Here is a 17,912-nt window from a genome sequence, read left to right as displayed (position 1 = left end):
CTCTGGGAGAAATAAGTTAAAAATTCAAAAAGACAATCAACTCCTTTGAAAAAGGTGTCACACCTTCTTTCCATCCTGATGGGATTTCCTCATTTTGCTTTCTTCAGGCTTATCACACCCTTTGTATTGTGGAACTTGTCTCGTTGGTGGAACCGGTGGAACCCAATCCTGCCAACGGTCTGGCACCATGAACACTGTTGTTGTTGTTGTTGTTGCCAGCCAACCCATCTATCAACCCGTAGCCCATGGGACGGCTAGCAGCCCATGGACGACAATCCAAAGAGCCTGAGCCAAAGAGTAAAGTTCATCAAACAACTTTTTCATATTTAATCTCGCAAGTTCAAGCTCCCTTCTCTGGTTCTCTTTCTCTTCCCCCCGCTCCACTTCGACAATGGATCGACCGGCCCAACACTGCCCCAGGGTCTCAAAGTGCAAAATTATGACAGAATCCTTGAGCAAAAAGTTCCCTGTAGACCAAATGAGGGAGAGAGGAAAAAAGTCCATGGACAGAGGGGAATTTCCATCACCAGTCTTCTTTCCCCATCTACAGTAATACTCGGTGCTCGAGCCCCCGGGCCAAGGGAAGAGGGGGGAGGCTCTCTCGAATCCTCATCAAATATGAGCTTTTACCAATTAGTGACTGTTTAATATTCAAGGGCCATGGATTACGATAGGTTCAAGAGACACTTCGACAGCCATGTGTTGGCTGTGAAGGTGAAGAAATGGTGACTGAGTGTGTCTAAAATCGAAATTGTTTTATTGCACTAGCAGTGATTGGTCCCATTTTTTTACTGGTTTGCAGATATCACCATCAGTCACCATCAGTTGTTGTTCAAATATAATATTGTATCTGCTAATGAGACGTAATCAATACATCGACATGACTGAAAAGGGCTTGCTTTTCCATTTCATGTAGTGTTTATTTTTTATACTATAACGTGCTAACTGCTTCCCTATCTAATTTCATATTTCGGCCTTTTTGCCAGACAAGCTTTAAATGTGAAGATTGTGGCAAACGAACAATGCGGAATTTGTTCATTTGCCATGTTCAAGTAGCTTTTGTACAAAGAGTACAGACCTAGGTGTGGAGAATATTTTGGTTAGGGCAATCATGAAGGTCTCTGATATTTGACTCAGCCACCTGCAGAAATCAAGCTTCTTCATAGTTCTTCCCTAATTGAAAAATATTCCTTGTCTTTGAGGAAATGGGACAAAACTGACTGGCTAATTAGATTTTTTCTTTTCTTAATATTCATTTAACCTTGCACTTTTTCGTTGACTTTTCTGACAACATGGTTTATGCTAATTTCTGTCATACTTTTGGCTAAAAAAATCATACATACGACTGTTAGGGCTCGGGCCATTTCGCGATTGGTTAATTTTTTTTGAAAGAATCGCGTTTTGACTCGCAATTTCCAATGGTCCTTGAGTCTTTGCTTTTGTCGCAACATTAACTCTTTTGCACATCACTTCAAATTTTGACTTCATTGTCTCTTTGAGTTATTGCTAGAAAGACGCCTCAGTAATACGTACATCTAGCTTGAATTAGCTTGCTCGTCCTTTTACAAACCTCCACAACAAATGAAGAACCTCTTAGCGTTTATACTTCGACTCGAGAATCGGTCTGTAGATGTGTGTGCAATTAAACATTTTTTGAACTACCTTTGGTTTGGAAAGACTTGAAGAATCAACCTTATTTTTGACTTTGACCAATCAGTCTCCTCCGAGGAACGTACATGCTTCCTTACCAATTCATTTATGACCGTTTTCAGCTGATAGCCATTTTTTCCTATTAAAAAAAAATGAGAACATAGTTCAGGTCCTTCCAAATACATTACTTAAAGCCTACATTGGTAAATGTTTCAGGAAAGGGAAACAACAGTCCCTGTGCTGACGAGAGAGGTGGGAGAAACAGACTTACATTCATGTAATTAAACTCCTTGAGGTGAACGCCAATATTCATTGTCCAAGAATTAATAAGTAAGATAGATGCTGATGCTGATGACTGACGGACATTCTTTTCAAACATCACAGCTCTTGATTGCTTTGACCGAGAAGACAAGATCAACCTTCATGTAGTTTACGAAACTGCGTAAATATGTGCTTACTCTCCGCAAGGCGAGGACAAGAGCTAATTTCGCCTCTAGGCCTTTTGAGGAGTTCGTGAAAGCATTTCTCCAGCCTGCCATTCAACACGACGAAGAGTCTCCTCTTTCCTTCTCAGTGCAGTCTCACTCCATTTCCAATTGGAGACGAGTTCTTAGTCATCAACACGAGATAGGAATTGATTCAAACATTGTTGAATCGTCCGAGTTTGAAGTAGCTCATGTGAGAAACAAACGACAAGTCACACTTGAACATGTCGTTGATGATTCCAAGCAATAATGACGACAGTAGTACCACCACCAAACCCAGACGCTCGTCATTGCAGATGTTTCCATTTGAAAAAGCTCTCCGAACGTTCGTTCTCATCGGTTGCTTGGTTGGCTTCCTGACCATTGTCCTGGACCAAGTGTGGAAGTTCTATCTCAAGGAAAGAACCACTGCCTCAACTTATCATACGTCTGACTACTTGGATTTTCCCATAGCCGTTTTCTGTCCCACTCGAAGCTTCAATTCGAGTGACCCTCCCGAAGACATCAATATCACCCAAGAAGTCTTCGATCGGCACGCCAAAGATGTTTGGGTAAAATACCACAGCTTTGGTACCCAAGAGTTTCAAAGCGAACCCGAGATCGTGATCGGCCACTGGCGCACCATTTACACCATCTATAACGGTCGATGTAAGAGTTTCAGTTTCACCAACCGCTCATTTCCCACTCGAAAGTATGCTCAATTCCATTTGTCGGTCGATCAAGGACCGGTTGCCGTGTTCTTTCTTCGAGATCGAATTGAAGAGCTCTTTTTGTCCACAATGACGTGGATCAGCGATATTCCAAGTACGATCGTCCAAACGGATACGTTCATCACGCTGGATCATTCGATCTCGGTGCTAATGAGTCTGCCGGATCGAGTGTGCTCTCCAGAAGCAACTTTGGAAAGTTTTGGAAGCTGTCTCGCCGTAGAATTGGAGGACTTGATCCTTGAGCGTGGCTTCAATTGCAGCCCCATTCATTTCTTGCCTTACTTGAAGCGACTCAGTGGCAATGAATGCCAAACTCCGCAAGATATCGGGACGATCCTCAAGTTTGGGCAAGCCCTTTTGGTGAGAGGAGTTCGAAACGGAAATGGAACGGGCAAATGTCAAAAGCAATGCACGACACATTATAGTATTCCTTTGAGCACGCCTTTGGCATCAGATAGAGGTAAGCCCTAAGATTGTTTAGAATATGGTTTGGAGAGAAATGGAGCTTATGATCCAATATTAGCCTTAATTTCAGCAGCGTCCAAGAAAAGCGACACATATTGGACATTCACCTTTGGCTTTAATTGCGTGACCACCACAACTCATACCGAAATGTTCCTGTACGACACAGCGGATATTGTAGCGGCCATTGGAGGCGCTCTGGGCATGTTCCTGGGATGGTCTTGCTATCAAAACTATATCATCATCCGGGATGTGACCAAAAAACGCCTGAAGTCAGCCCGCCAATCCATCTCAAAATACTGACACACGTATCGTGCATCTTTCAAGCAGCATATGTATAGTAGGTATTACAGAAGCTTTCAGAACTAAAGTAACCCGCCTTTTCTCATTTGATTCATGGTGATCGATGGGAATGTTGCGACAAAACTCGCACTGGTGACTACAAGGGTGGCTCCGTTTGGCCTTCATTCAGCATGAAAAGGAGCAGCCATTCATTTGCAAAACTTTCACGCACCAATTTGATAAGTTTTGCTTTCATGGCCAGACATGCAAAGTGGAATTTATCCCCATGGCCATTCCAGCAGAAGAAGAAAAAAAAGAAAGGAATGGTCGCCATTCAATAACAAAAAAAGTAAGAAAGAAGAACGACACCCGTCGGCCAACAGAATGCAAAATTCACATAGATATGGTCCCGTGAACCATGAAATCTACATTTGCACCCTCCCAGGCACCCCTCCACCCCCCCTCCCGCATGATGTATCCATGGCATCGTCAATGACTATTGACAGGCCACCCCAAGAAGGTTCAAGATGTGCACTTTTCCTCAAAGAAAGCGGATGAATAGGACCAAGGGATCTTGTGGGCGAATTCTGCACGATCCACAGAAGGCATTCCTCGTTGAGATGGAATAAGAATTCCCACAACTTCTTTTCCACAGAAGGAAAAAGTGTTGTTCTGATGAAAAACAAAATTGATAATGAAGAGCCACTTCTGTTTGCTTTGATTGTAGATTCAATCAATTTGAATTCTATGATTTCAGTCTCAATGCAACTTCATTTTGTTTATCTGATCTTTGGGTCAATACATCTTAAATGAATGAATGAGCACATATATTTGCCAATAAGTAAGTCAACAACACTAGGCGATGTAACTTATCTTAGACGAGTTTTTTTGGTGTTTAAAAGTATCTGATTCCATGGCTTCTCTATACATCTCTCTGACCCTCGCTCAGCCACCCTCGATTGGATTGTCGGAGTCGATGCAGATTGAAATGCCCCGGATAAAAATGTATGATTCCCATGAGACCGGATTCGCAAAGAATTTCCAAGATTTATTCCAGACTGTCCCAAGTCACGGGCATCGACAATGAAATATTAGTGTCAGTCGACTCGCCTTCCACATATAAAGAAGCCCAGAAGGTTGGACGATTGTACGTTGTGGAAGTACGAAAAGAGTTGGATGTGGCCTAAACCATCATGATATCCAGGGACATGTATGCTCTATAACCCATTGTCCAAATTCACACATACACTTTGCTATTCGTCCAAACTAGATAGAATATCGAATCTTTGGAGACATTCAAGTTAAAGGGAAAGTGAGTGTCCGTCGCGTATTTGCCTCTACTTATGCAGAAAACCAACCAACCGTTGTATTGGTGTACTCAGCATTTGCATATTTCATATCATATATTCAAATCCAGGAATCGGACAAACTTGAAACTTTGAGACATGGGGGAGCAAAACTCCCAACCGATATTTGGCCACATCAATCGTTGTCTTTTTTTCACTGATTGCAATGGCTGAAAGCTTGGGACCACTCGAGACCAAGATCGTCTCGGATCGGTTCAAATTGAAACTAAGTTTTTTAAGTTTCTGCTAATTTTAGAGAGCACTTAACATTTCCCAACTTATCTCTCCCCTGTCAGAGTGATGCGATGGTGGCACGTGTGTGTTTCTAAAATATTGTGGTTTCCTTTCAAATCATTCACATCTGACTGACCATCCACCAACCAAGCAAAGACAACCGCCCGTCCATCGGTTCCTCCATTTGGCACCACGTATTGTTCAATAATATGCTAAATATGGAGGAGGAGTTCCTATGCGTTCCACAGAACATGAGGGGGACTTAAAGTCCACAGAATGATGTCCAAACCGGATCCCAGGCAGGCTGAATGGCACCAGTTCAGCCGAACCGTACTCGCTGCACCCGTTGGGTTGGAACGCACAGAAGAACGACTCTACTACGAGATACGTAGACAGTCGAATAGTTGAAGAGATCAAACGGAAGGGTTGTCTTTCCTGGGTGAGCGCCCACCAAAAGGGGGGAAATGAAAACGAAGTCGAAGGGAAATGCCGAACAGAGGATTGGCATATGGTGATAAAACCGATAACTGAATATGAATCAACACTCAAAATGTTCGATCTCCATCGCTCTTGTTCCATCTACTTAAATCCTCAAATATTCCTGTTCGATGGCCCTCTTTTACCGAACGTTGGTGAGTGGAAAGCGACGGGAGAAAGACCTCCATTCAACGACCCTCTACGTCTTGGAGATATCTTGCAGTCCTGCTCCTTATTTCTTCGAGTTGCCCTCGACCTTAATTGCTTGACGAGAGGTAAAAAGCAAAATATTACCGACATTTGTAATTACAAGTGTCATAACTTTCCTGTCTTGGTTCAATATTGGAAATGTCTTCTCCAGCAGGCAAACTTCTGTTGAGTGCATCCTTCTCCTCTGGGAGAGAATAGACGCCGGGTTTGTGTTGGTAAATGAAGCATTCTCGTTAGGTAACAAAAATTCGAAGAGCACGAGGGTCAGGCCCAAATGGAGGTCTAGCATCCAGATTGGAACCAAATCTATGAGTTGGCCGAGATGCGTATGGAACACTCGGTCGGGAGTGGAACGAGCCAACCTTAAATTGAATTTGGAGCCATATGTCTTACTCGCTGTCAGCACCTCGACCCTCCGTCTACTGGACCCGTTATCCCAACTAGAATTGGTCGAGAATTCCTGGCTCGGGGACCACCTTTTGTCCACGAAAAAGTTCAGCCCTTGAGTAAACTACGACCTGTCCATCCATTTTAGCCCACACGTACAGTAAGTAGAGACTGGTTCGTCCAAATACAAATCCAAAACCAGATATTGGATGGACCAAGAAGAGAGATAAAGAGGCTCGCTCCGTCGTTAAGGAGGAACGTACATATTCTTGAAGAAAGGCTGTTTGTTGGCACTCGAGAATGGATTGGTAGAACCTGGGAGGCGAAAGATTCTTTTTGGTTTCTCTTGTTAGTGAATTCCGGGGATGAGCCAGCACCTAAATTAGATCTCTTAATGAAGTTTCGAAGGAGAGCTTTTTTAGGGGATTGTCACCCTTATTTGAGTGGTCGGTCGAGGCGAGGCACAGCTGGGAACAAAGATACTCGAAGAAGCTTCCAAGTAACCTCACCCATACCCGTGCACGATATACAATAGTAAGTTAGCTGACTATGGATAAGAGAATGACATTCTATTGTTCTGTTTACATACAAATTTGCAATGATGATTGTTCTTGTTAAGTTCTAATGTTGAGATAGAAACGTTATGTGTAATATAGTTCTCTGAACCACCTTGCTGGGTCTAGTGATGTACATATCTCCTCAAATATAGTCTTTTGGTTTGGAAGGAATGAGATCTGGCAAAGAAAAAAAACGCATTTTTAATGAGCCCACATCTCCCACCGTTGATGTCGAGGACTTTTGGATGGAGCTTTGTTAATCACGGGCCACTTGCACTCACAACGGGAAAGAAGAATGAAATAAATAACTTTTAGGCGAGGAAACCGCTTTCAGTAACTCGACAAAATACATCAGACTATGCAGTTGCAGGTGAACAGTAATGACATTTCCGTAATTGTTTCTTTTTTGAGAACGTCATGTGATATAAAAAAGGAGCAATTCCCTATGTGAAATAAAGGAAATTCAAGGAGAAATGCCGTTCTGCACTCAGACTGTGGGCATTATTTTGTGGAGGGATGATTTAAACAAGGAGCACTATGATCTGATCAAATTTTCGATTAGCAAGTGAGTTGTGATACAAACTTCTTAAAAATGTCATTTTTTGTGTTTCTGTCATTGCACTAATGTCTTGGTTTAATATCAGAGTACTGTTTGCTTTAACAAGACGGCAAATTGATATAAATGACAAAGGTTGGCTGTGCTGTTTGTCTAAATTATCCCTCCACAAAATACCCAAAGTGAAGGTGCTGCGCTACATTTTTCGTTGAAATTCCTTTACTTTCTATTGCTTATAAAAGAGGAAAATGTGAGAAAGTCATCTTTGGTACGGGCTTCACTTTTTGTCTTTTTTGTCGATCACTTAATTAATTCAAATGGGTTTTTTTGTCGGTCGAGATGCACGTTTTCTTTGTTTTCATGTTTTTTTCGATCACATCTTTGGATTTTTCTGCCATTCAACGTGGGAAAAAAGAATTAACATTTCTCAAGTGCCCATATCGTATAATGTTATTTAGTAAAACTAATTGTCTCATGAATTTCATTAACGTCGTCCACTTCTCTAAAAATATCAGCAAAACTGCATAAATAGGTGCCAGATTGAAAATATATACATATTTTTTTAGATAAGACACATTATTAGTGCATAATCGTACTCGATAATCGTACTCGATCTTGAAGTGTATTATCTGGTTTCTACGGTCATTTGTCCTCACTTAGACGAAGCAGAGGGCGCTAACCGCGCTAACTCTCCTCAATGAAAACGACTATGAAGCCAGGCCCAGAGGTCTCTCTTGGACGTGCCCGTGCAAAAGGAAATCCACAAAGAATGTGAGAGTCATCTAGGGATAAAAAGGATAACCTGATTCTTTGGCTATTCTTCGATCAATCATTATTTGTAGGACGTGTGCAACAAATGCCCCAGTTCCAATTGTTCCAATTGCTTGAGAGTGAAGAGCATCCAATAATATGGTAATACCTTAAGATGGCCACCCCGTTTGACATTATCGTCACCCTGACAACAGACATGATTTGTTTGCTGTTGTGAAGTACAAGATCGAGCACGAGCAAAACAAAGATTCCGGAAAATGCTTCAATAATCAATTCTTGCAAAGTTCATCGTCATCTGAGCATTTTATGTGTCCATTTTCACTATGGAACCTCTCAGTGGTACATGTTTGTCTTGTGGTATCCAGGCCTTAACCAAATGTTCCAAATGCAAGCAAGCCTTTTATTGCGGACGAGCCTGTCAAAAAATAGATTGGAGGAGTCACAAAAAAGGTTGTATGGAAAATAAAGTTGCGATTCAAATTGCGGAGGACCAAAAATTAGATACCAGCCACTTGAAACTGAAGGTAGAAATCAGATCGAGTCATGTTCATGGAAAGGGTGTTTTTACCACAAGTAATATTTCCAAGGGAGAAAAGATTTGCTACTTTGGCGGGGAATCTCAGGATTCCAAGATACGAGTTGTGATGCAAAGGTTTCCTGGTGATGTGTTAGGGATAAAAAACGCCGAAGAGGTGTTTCAATCAATATGTGATAGTCATTCCACCATGGACAAGTGCTTGGCATCCAACTCGAAAGATAAACCTAACGTGATTCTAATAGGCCATGATGAGCCTCTTGACACGTTTGGGATCGGACAATTCATCAATGATGCTTGCAAACCCCAGGTCCAGACCATGGACTTCTCCTCCACCCTAGAGGCCTTAACCCGATATCAAATGGAGAGCACACATAAGAGTAATTGTGAAGTGGGACCAGATAACTGGTTCATTGCCACCAGAGACATCGAAACCAATCAAGAACTGTTCACCCATTATGGTTTTGAATTCTGGGCTCAGAAATTCATGTTGGACTCGGCTAGTCCTGTGGAACGCTTGCTTTTCTATGCCGTTATGGACCAGAATCGAAAACCATTTGACCTGAGACGCTTCTACAATTTCACCGATGCCACGATGCGGTCCTTTCTGAAAGTCTTGATTCAGGTCCCTGATGTGGAACAAGAGAATTTCGATCCCAAGAAATACATTTGTCAAGTCACTGATCAAATCAACATCCAAGCTCCTGTCGAGATCCAATCCTAAGATTTGGCTCCACTTTGGAGGTGATACGTATGTGTACGTACGTCAAAGGCCGTCAGTTTCACCTCCTAGGTGCTGAAAACCTGGACAAAATGGATTCTGGCGGAAAAATATCGTTTCTCATCATGAGAACAAAAGGAAAATGAGAAGAAGAGAAAGACCTCTTTGAGGGATTCTCTTTCACGTCAATCTCTCAGATGATCTTCGCGATAAAGGGCGAACCTCTCGTGTAAACCTACATACGTATATACTTTATGTGTATGGATTTCTGCGGAATAGCAGGAGTTAATTCAAACGAATAGAGAGCTGACCTGCTCACTCAACGAGATACTTGCGTTGTGAATTTATTTCAGTATTGCATCTTGATCGGTCATGCAAAACAAATTGCCTTTGTGTTCTGATGATAAATATGGGCTACACTCCATGGCTCATGCGTTCTGACAATACCCTGTACCAAAAAACAATGTTGAAAGTAATAAAGAGAATGGGAAGAACAATTTTAGCCGTGGATTCTACCCAAGGTGTTAAGCGTTCCTTATGATTCATAGCCAAGTGCAGAACAAAGGTGAATTCAGCCAATTCCACAAAAACAAAGAAGACACAAGTCAACATCCACACGTCTAAATGAGTGACATAGCTGACCCGTGGAACGCTTTGCCTTTCGGATGCAAACATGGCTGTAAGAGTGAGCATTATTGTCATGGCCATGGCCAGCCGTTCTGCAATGGACTGCGGAGGAACAAACAAAGCTAACCAGGACACGGTTAAGTAAATGATTGACGGAATGAATGTCTGAACAACGTGATAGCTGAGTTTGCGTTTGAGTACCAATGTCAGGATCAGTCCAGGATAAGCCATCTCGTAGTAATCTGTGTCATAACCCGCATTCATGGAAACGAACAAATCAAATTGAGCTAGACTGATGTTCTCGTTCACATTGGAGCTGTTGTGCCAATTGAAGTTGAGTTGGCGCGTTGTGTATCCAAAGCTTTCGAACTTGATGTCGCAGGTTTGGGTGTCACCCGGGTAATTCCGGAAGTCCATATTGCATGCCACGTCGAAGTTTACTCTGGCTGCGAATCGTATATTACTGTCCCTGAAAATATAAATGCAAACTCAGAAGTAGCTTGCAATCAATCATTGTTTTTAGGTTTAGGTTGAAGCCTCTTAAGTTACGTGTTTGCTAAAGCAGAAATAGTGGTGCTTAATCAAAATAAACAGACCTCTTTGCCAATGTTGCTTTGGTCTTTCCTCTAGACCTGGAATGTTTTAGATGAAACTAAACCGCAGATTTAGGTTGCAAGTATGTATCAAGAGACAAAAAAATGCTGCTGTATGACCAAAGTAAATATGAAACTAAATACTTCAAAAAAATTCAAGGTATATTACTACTATGTTGCCAAAATATCGTTAAAATAACGTTCAAATAGGTCAACCATCGTCTTTCAACACTCCACTTGCAGATAATGAAGGTAAAGATATTAAGCAGGTCTCATTAATGAAATATTTAGGCGTAGTCCTCCAAAATAATGGAAAGTTCGACGAGAATATCCAATTGAAGGTGGGTAAAGCTTTTCAAATGTGTGGTTGGATGTATCGCACGTTTAAGTCCAGAGATAGTATCACGATGCTTACTCTGTACAAGTCGATTGTTCAGCCACATCTTGAATATGCTTCACCCATTTGGGCTCCAATAAGTTCAGCAGGTTTGCAAAAGCTCGAGCAGGTCCAAAGATGTTTCACTAGGAACATCACCAGAATGAGAGAGATCTCATATTGGGAGAGACTAAAAAAGTTGGGACTGTACTGTGTTCAGAGAAGGTATGAAGGGTGTCTGATACTGTAATCGTACGTCTTCAAAAGCATCCATGAGCTTTGTCCCAACCCAGGATTTAGGGTCAATTATAGTGACCGCAAAGGCTTAATGTGCGTTTTGAAAGTACCCTCTTACCCTCGAGAATGCAGGCTTGTCAGAACAATGAAGTTCACCTCTCTTCGTAATTCCTTGGGCTCCCCTCAAATATTTGGAAGGAATACATGGAAGTTGATGTTCCAGCAAGTTTCAATTCAAATTTTGATTTGATTTAATGTTTGATGTTACGGCAAAACATTTTTTTTTCTAACCTTGTCGCAATAAGAAGGACTTCAAAGGAACAAAGCAAAAAAGAAGACTCAATTAGAATAGAATCAAGAAGAAAAGAATCAATCAATCAATTGGAACAATCTCAAAAAAGCCACAAACGACAATGAAATAAGGTAAGCTCTGTAGCGTTGTAGGATTGGACCTTCAAGCAATTATTCGATAAGGGGGAATATCATGGAATGATTCCATTATCGTTGCTGCTCAAATGGTATATCTGTATTGTCCGGCGAAAGAGAACTTATGGATGATAACCAATCTGCATCATGCACGTAGACGATCATTCTTACAAGGGTTGACTTTTCTTACCGATGCACCCGTAACGAGGCCGGAAGAACGTGGAACGTGGGCTCTCGAAGGTCCTTGGCCTGGTCAATAAAAATGTCTGGGATCCAGAAGTGCCGTCCTAGTCGTGGGTTCAAGGTCAAGAAGTCCTCGTCATCATGCATATGAGCCAGGGCATGGTCGCTCAATCGAATACGTTTATCAAACCAATTCATGCGGATAGATATTTCCATAGTCACTATCTGGGTGATCTCGTTAACCTTGAAGCAAAAGAGAATTGACTGATTGGTGAGTGGAACACAAACCTAGGAGGGCAATTTTGGGAATAAGACATAAATTGGGACAATGTGCGTATTATACATAAGTCACGGTACTAGACTCCGATTAAATATGTTGTTTTCACGTCGAGCAGAAAGTTCAGAAGTTTAGCTGTTTGGATGTGTGAAAGAGTTGAACCGAGGCTTTGGGAAGAAAACCGGTTAGTTCAACCCGCTCGAATTTCTGCCCGACAAACAAACAACATTTTTTGCCGGAGTCTATAAGTATGTAACATGACATTATTCAATCACTTTATCCAATCAACATATTAACCAAAAAATCGATCTGTCAATGTTGGTATATTATATTCTACAAGCATACGTACACAAAAGACAGCAAATAGCCGTTGCAAAGTCTTGACAAAATACCTTACTAAGGGTTTAAAGTTCAGAATATGATACATCTTAGGGGACTTGACATACGGTATATGGTTCATTCGGCACCAAAATATTTGAATTCTTAACATCTGCTTGAGTTCACAAAATCAAAAATATGTTTCACTTGCCCAGAACCTTTCATCTAGGTACGCTTCTAGCATTAGGTGTAACCTATAAAAATTGTGGTACTTGTTTTTTAGCCTTTAAGTTCACCTACGTGACCTACTATTCGGACATTTAAGCAACGGCTGGTACCAGCAAACAAACTTGCCTGCCAATGCCAGTGATGCAATATTGCCGTTTCAAACTGGTTTTAACGAAGATGACCTTTCCTCATATAGCAATGTGAAAGAAGGGTCAGCTTCTCAAAAACGTGTTTGAAGCCCCAAACTTGCATCTCTGACACTGGTACCAGCAAATAAACGAACCTGCCAGAGCTTTCCTCCCCATACTCGTTTCAGGAACAGTGACCGCCTCATTCCAATAAAATAAAAAGGTTACCCTGTTGATTTCTTGTCATCAAAAGCATCTTTAAAAGCCTTGAAATATAATCGAAAATTAGAGGTAAATCAAAGTGTCCTACAGGGAAAATATTCACCCGTCACAAACCAAAACCCAATCTTAAACCTGGAGTTGGCTGGACAAAACAACATAGGAAATGAATCAATCAGTTTAGTGAGAGGAAGATTCCCATAGTACCAGAAGATGAAATCTCTAGATAATATTTCTTCGTCACAATTTCGAGAGAGAAGACCGTTCAGCTAATGAAGAAGCCGTTTGCAAGAAAGTTCGAATGCCAAGTAAGCGAATCGGGACAGACTGATTTGATTGTCTCGCCCTTCGGTTTCAATTCTGATCGATCTCTCCCAATTATCCACTTGAACGCATGAGAATTGTTTTTAGGGCATTTTCTTGTCTGGGACGATGGGTTTTATTGGAACAAATCATTTCGTGGAAACTAGCTAATCTCATAAACATTGTTTCAAGCAATCATGCTTTCTTTCTTCAATAGAAATAGAAATTTTTCCTAAAATGGGAAAGACGGTTAATGCATTTTCTAGTTTTCTTATTGGCAGGTTGAACCTGAGTAAACATGTTTTCTTTCATACATGTAATTGCCAGAGGGCAACCATTGAAAGTGACACTTGTCCCAATGGCTCTTTTTCTTGGAAAGAAACATTTCAAAGTCTTTTTGAAGCAAATTAAATGTTAAGTTAACTGAACAAAATAAAACATGGAATACTTCTACATACATTCCTATAATAATTAGCCACTCGTGACGTTCAAGACGTGCCTTTATTTGCAAAATAAACTTGATCACTGACCAGTTTTCAAAAATTCAATGGTTACCATTCTTTTCTATGCCTTGATCAAATATAAAAATAACACATTGTGAGAAATGGCGAATCCTTCAAAGAGGAAAAACCTCGAGGATCTCCGTCACATTACGTGTTTGTACGTACATTTGTCCCACCGTTCGAAAGCTTTTTCGAGACGGGGATTCCTTATGTGATGCTATCGGTGATGGATCCTCGTTGAAGCTCATCTCATTAGGGATCAAAGTCTACGTTCGAGTGATCCAAGTCCCGGCTGTATTTGCTTCCACCTACGTTGCCATTTAAAATTTCAAAAGAACGTTCAAATTTAATAATTCAATTTGCAAAACACTTTGAATCGTGTGCTTACTACACATGAAATACCGTTTGCCTGTCTTCAATGTTTCTTGGCATGGGGTTTGTTTTAGATCATTTCAGATTACATTTTAACTGTAATTTGAAGCTACAAACTTGGCACTTCTCTTATTCCATTTCCCCCTACTACGTATATCTCTAATTCGTGTACAGTTCAACAAAGTGCATGATGCATTTCAAAACATTCTTTAAAGTATTTTAAGGCAAATAATAGCTTTAGGTCCTTTCTTTTAGGAAAGGTGATTGGACATATCATTCAAAAAATTGAACTGCTCCTGAAAGTGGAGGAAGTGGAGGAACAAGAGGAGAAAAAGCAGAACTGGATCCTTAAAGCTCGTCAACACTGAAGGAAGGGCCCTTTGACAAATTTGATCGCTTTTTATTTTATGTTTATGGTAATATGCTTCACAGCAGATGGCACAATAGGGAATCAAAATAGTGGTGTCCCTCAAAATGCTCCAATGTTTATAGCAATTGCACAATGTACTTTTTACCGTGCACATGAAAATGTTAACAAAAAGAAATTTCTTACTCTTGGTCTCCTAATTTAAAAAAGCGACATTTAATTCGAATATGATTTCGTTTTGGCAAAATTCCTTTTCCGTTCCCGTGTCTACTCAACCATAGAGTCCGCCTCCATGACCGAAAATACGATGCCTGGAAATTGCAACAATATTGCAAATCTCCACTCGACTCAGAAATCATGCCTCTTATTTAATCCCGTTCAGAGCTGTTCCAAGAAATCGAGGTGTTTTTAGACCAATAAGGTGTCTTATGTTTAACGTTTAACCTTTGAACGAATATCTCTAAGTCAATTCTACCCCAGAATGCTGCCATGTTTGACACATTGACATTACTGTCTCGAGAGGTTGACGCTAGTCTTGACTTTGAGGTTTCGATAGGCAGGTTTCTATTCTTCCGTCACCAAGGAAATTTATGTCTTGTTGTAAAAGCGAAATCATGATATTCCCAAATCTACAGACCTTCAGAAAACCAGGGTGTCAAAAATTGCTGCAATCTCAAATCAATCAAATTCCACGGGCAGACAGTCAAGAATGTATTAACAGAAGAATGTGTCCAGAATTTACAAAAACGTATTAATATCTTGCTTCATTAAAACACAGAACAACGTCATGAATTAAGAGTGCATCTAGAACTAAATTGTCATTCTTAAACTTCTATTCAATTTTGATATGGGGTGTTAATTAGGCAAGGTCGTTATGATCGAAATTACAAAGTGAGTGTTAAGAAATTCCTCAAGAACTTGCACTACTGTTGATATAATTACGCTGTTTGATCTAAGGTTAGCAATATTCATAAAACCTTAAATAATTAGCGTTCAAAAATATTTCCCGTTACAAATTGAATTAAAAGTGATCATTGATTGAACAGTTTTCTTGCTTAGCAGACACAAAATGAAATGGGCTGAAGTTTAAAAACGGATTGCCAAAAATGAGGTGAATTCAGAATGCGGAAAAGACTTCATCTTCAAAGTTGAACGTTCTACAAACGGAACTTCCTTTGTTTATTTTGCCCATGGAATTGGAACAATTGAAAAGCAACGTTTCTGAATGCAGCTCACTTTCAAGTCGTGCAGAAGGAAAACTACCCAAGCCTATTCTCAATACGGTGAATGTGGATGGGCCCGAGCGAGAATTCTACGCCATGCATTCAATCTTCGGTCGCCTAACCCAAGAACGCTTTTCTCACGTGTCTGAGCCACAATAATAGGTCTTGAGAAACCCAATTAGTCGCCAAGTGGAGGTTTCAATTTGGGATAGGATTAAATTATTCAACGATTAGTGGACTTTTTTCCTCCTTTTTTGGCAAAAAAAATCGATTTAAAATACTTTAGGGGCAACTCACTTGAAGGACATTGCGAAGGTTAAGCGACACGTTGACTATCACAGGTTGTCCTGGTTTCCTTGGGGGAAGCAGATTGAAATCGTAGTCCTCATCAAAATTGAGCAATCTCAGATCAGGATTGGCCGAAGAAACAAATTCTCGAGTCGAACTCTCTTCATCCTCTGCAAACTCCTTGGGCTTCATGATGTTGAAATTCTGAGGATTCCTCTTCACACCCGATTTCATAAATTTAGGATCGCCTTCATATTTGGAGTAAGCCTTCAGAGCAATCGCATCGAGGATTAACAGAATCAGGACCAGAGCCCGGTTCACGCTCAAAGCCATTTTTGAGATTGGTTAACTGTAAACTAGCATGTCTTTGACCAACCCATGCTCACCAAGGGCAGCAATAAATCTGACTTGTAAAGCTCACATTTCTGGTCCATACACCATCACGGCAAAGTCCACATTTGAGCATTGTTGATCCCGGTCTGAGATTTCCCAGCAAACACCACCGCTTGGGAACCAACGGATTCTTGCATGAATGCGTGTCTTTGAGACAGAGAGAGAAGAGTTTATATACTGGATGGATGTTAGTTTTGGTTCATTTGGTGACTGCAGTGAATGGATTGTGTTGTGTAGTAAATGTCGTGTTCACTCTTCTAGCGTTTATATCTGATCCAACGAAAGCAACTCCATGAAACATGACTTGTCAAGGCTCCTAAATAAATGTGCTGTTCCTTTGGAGGAGCCCTGCTCATGGCTGTTCCTCTCTCCCACTTTCATTTTGAGGCATCTTCTCTCTTTGGAACACTGGGAGTGAGTGAACAGATGTCTTTTTTGAAATATTAGTGTGAAGTTCTCAGATTGATTTCTTCGACAATAGTTTCAAACTTCTACACTTTTTCCACGTGTCTCAGAGCACTCAATGAAAGTTTATTCTTGAGCATAGTGAAGGACCAAACGTTGAGTTTTACCAGTGAAATGAAGGAAAATGGACCAGCAAGACTCATAACAACCAGAGAGCAAGGGGCGAGGAGAGCGCGGCTCTTGAGCCAGTGGAAGATGGAACTGCTCCTGAAAGTGGAGGAAGGGGAGGAACAAGAGGAGAAAAACCAGAACTGGATCCTTAAAGCTCGTGAACACTGAAGGAAACTGTACCCGCCAACGGTGGAACCTTCAGCGAGAATGGCCTTCGACAACCTTCAACGGCCTTCAGTGTCCCCCTGATATGCTTTGATCGTGACGAAGTTCAGAAGCCAGCTGAGTGCCAGTGAAAACTACTTTAGTAGACTCGATGAAATAACGACATTCTGGACAGAGAAGAAAAGCGTCCTGACGGCAGTGGGACTCGGTTCAGACCAAGTTTTTTTCCCCTTTTTGGAACACTAACGGACAGAATAGCACAGGCTAGAATACCAAGACGAAGGACGACTCATCCAGACCTCGTTTCCATTGACGCCATTTGTCTTTCGTGTCTGATCACTTCCATCATAAACTACTGTTGTTCTACAGCCATTTCTTGACAGGCCTTGGTGGTCAGAAACACTACACCATTAAGTAATCCTCCATTGGAACTCTCATTCACGAACCCAGATGGGAAGAAAGGCACCAAATATCAAGCAAAAGGATTTATGCGTTATACAGTAACAGGAAAGATTCTTAATAGAAAGTAAAAGAAGTCTAGAAGGGCAGGGACCGTGAAAAATGAGGTTCTGCTTTGTAAGCCTGGTAAAAGAAGTTTCGACAGGCAGTTTAAGCCAACCAATAACTCTCATTGTTTTGAGTTTTTTTGCTTTTTTATGTTACAAAGTCATTTTGGTACAATTAGGCTGGATGACGATTTAAAGTGAATATAATTAACATTGCTACC

General features: G+C 41.0%; 3 protein-coding genes across 5 annotated transcripts; 2 read left to right on the top strand and 1 right to left on the bottom strand.

Moving 5' to 3' along the window:
- Window positions 1-2,176: 2,176 nt before the first annotated feature.
- On the top strand, window positions 2,177-4,417 carry LOC131885022 (uncharacterized). 3 transcript variants are annotated; one of them, XM_059232946.1, is made up of 2 exons: window positions 2,177-3,305; window positions 3,384-4,417. In XM_059232946.1, the coding sequence occupies exons 1-2, from the start codon at window positions 2,360-2,362 to the stop codon at window positions 3,608-3,610; spliced, it is 1,173 nt and encodes a 390-aa protein (XP_059088929.1). In that variant the 5' UTR covers window positions 2,177-2,359; the 3' UTR covers window positions 3,611-4,417. The 3 variants fall into 3 exon arrangements, with proteins under 3 accessions (XP_059088929.1, XP_059088928.1, XP_059088927.1); XM_059232945.1 differs by having other exon boundaries at window positions 2,180-3,305; window positions 3,381-4,417; XM_059232944.1 differs by having other exon boundaries at window positions 2,180-3,305; window positions 3,369-4,417.
- A 3,894-nt stretch (window positions 4,418-8,311) lies between these two features.
- Window positions 8,312-9,880, top strand: LOC131885494 (uncharacterized). Its single transcript, XM_059233557.1, has 2 exons — window positions 8,312-8,577; window positions 8,908-9,880. Exons 1-2 carry the CDS (start codon window positions 8,451-8,453, stop codon window positions 9,384-9,386), a joined length of 606 nt encoding a protein of 201 aa, XP_059089540.1. The 5' UTR covers window positions 8,312-8,450; the 3' UTR covers window positions 9,387-9,880.
- On the bottom strand, window positions 9,712-16,591 carry LOC131885493 (glycine receptor subunit alpha-2-like; the record flags this gene model as incomplete). Its single annotated transcript, XM_059233556.1, is given in 3 exon segments — window positions 9,712-10,479; window positions 11,833-12,068; window positions 16,061-16,591. Coding segments are annotated over 3 exon segments (1,242 nt in total). The 3' UTR covers window positions 9,712-9,797.
- Between the last annotated feature and the right edge of the window lie 1,321 nt (window positions 16,592-17,912).

Source organism: Tigriopus californicus, chromosome 8 (assembly GCF_007210705.1).
Source record: "Tigriopus californicus strain San Diego chromosome 8, Tcal_SD_v2.1, whole genome shotgun sequence".
Taxonomy (NCBI): Eukaryota; Metazoa; Arthropoda; class Copepoda; order Harpacticoida; family Harpacticidae; genus Tigriopus; species Tigriopus californicus.
This window is presented reverse-complemented; position numbering and strand designations above follow the sequence as displayed.

Excerpts from the sequence above, each read along its gene's own strand:
- LOC131885022 (XM_059232944.1), top strand. The coding sequence starts at position 2,360 with ATGTCGTTGATGATTCCAAGCAATAATGACGACAGTAGTACCACCACC. Across the intron at positions 3,306-3,368 it reads GCCTTTGGCATCAGATAGAG|CCTTAATTTCAGCAGCGTCC; the intron begins GTAAGCCCTAAG and ends ATCCAATATTAG.
- LOC131885494 (XM_059233557.1), top strand. The coding sequence starts at position 8,451 with ATGGAACCTCTCAGTGGTACATGTTTGTCTTGTGGTATCCAGGCCTTA. Across the intron at positions 8,578-8,907 it reads TTGGAGGAGTCACAAAAAAG|GCCATGATGAGCCTCTTGAC; the intron begins GTTGTATGGAAA and ends TGATTCTAATAG.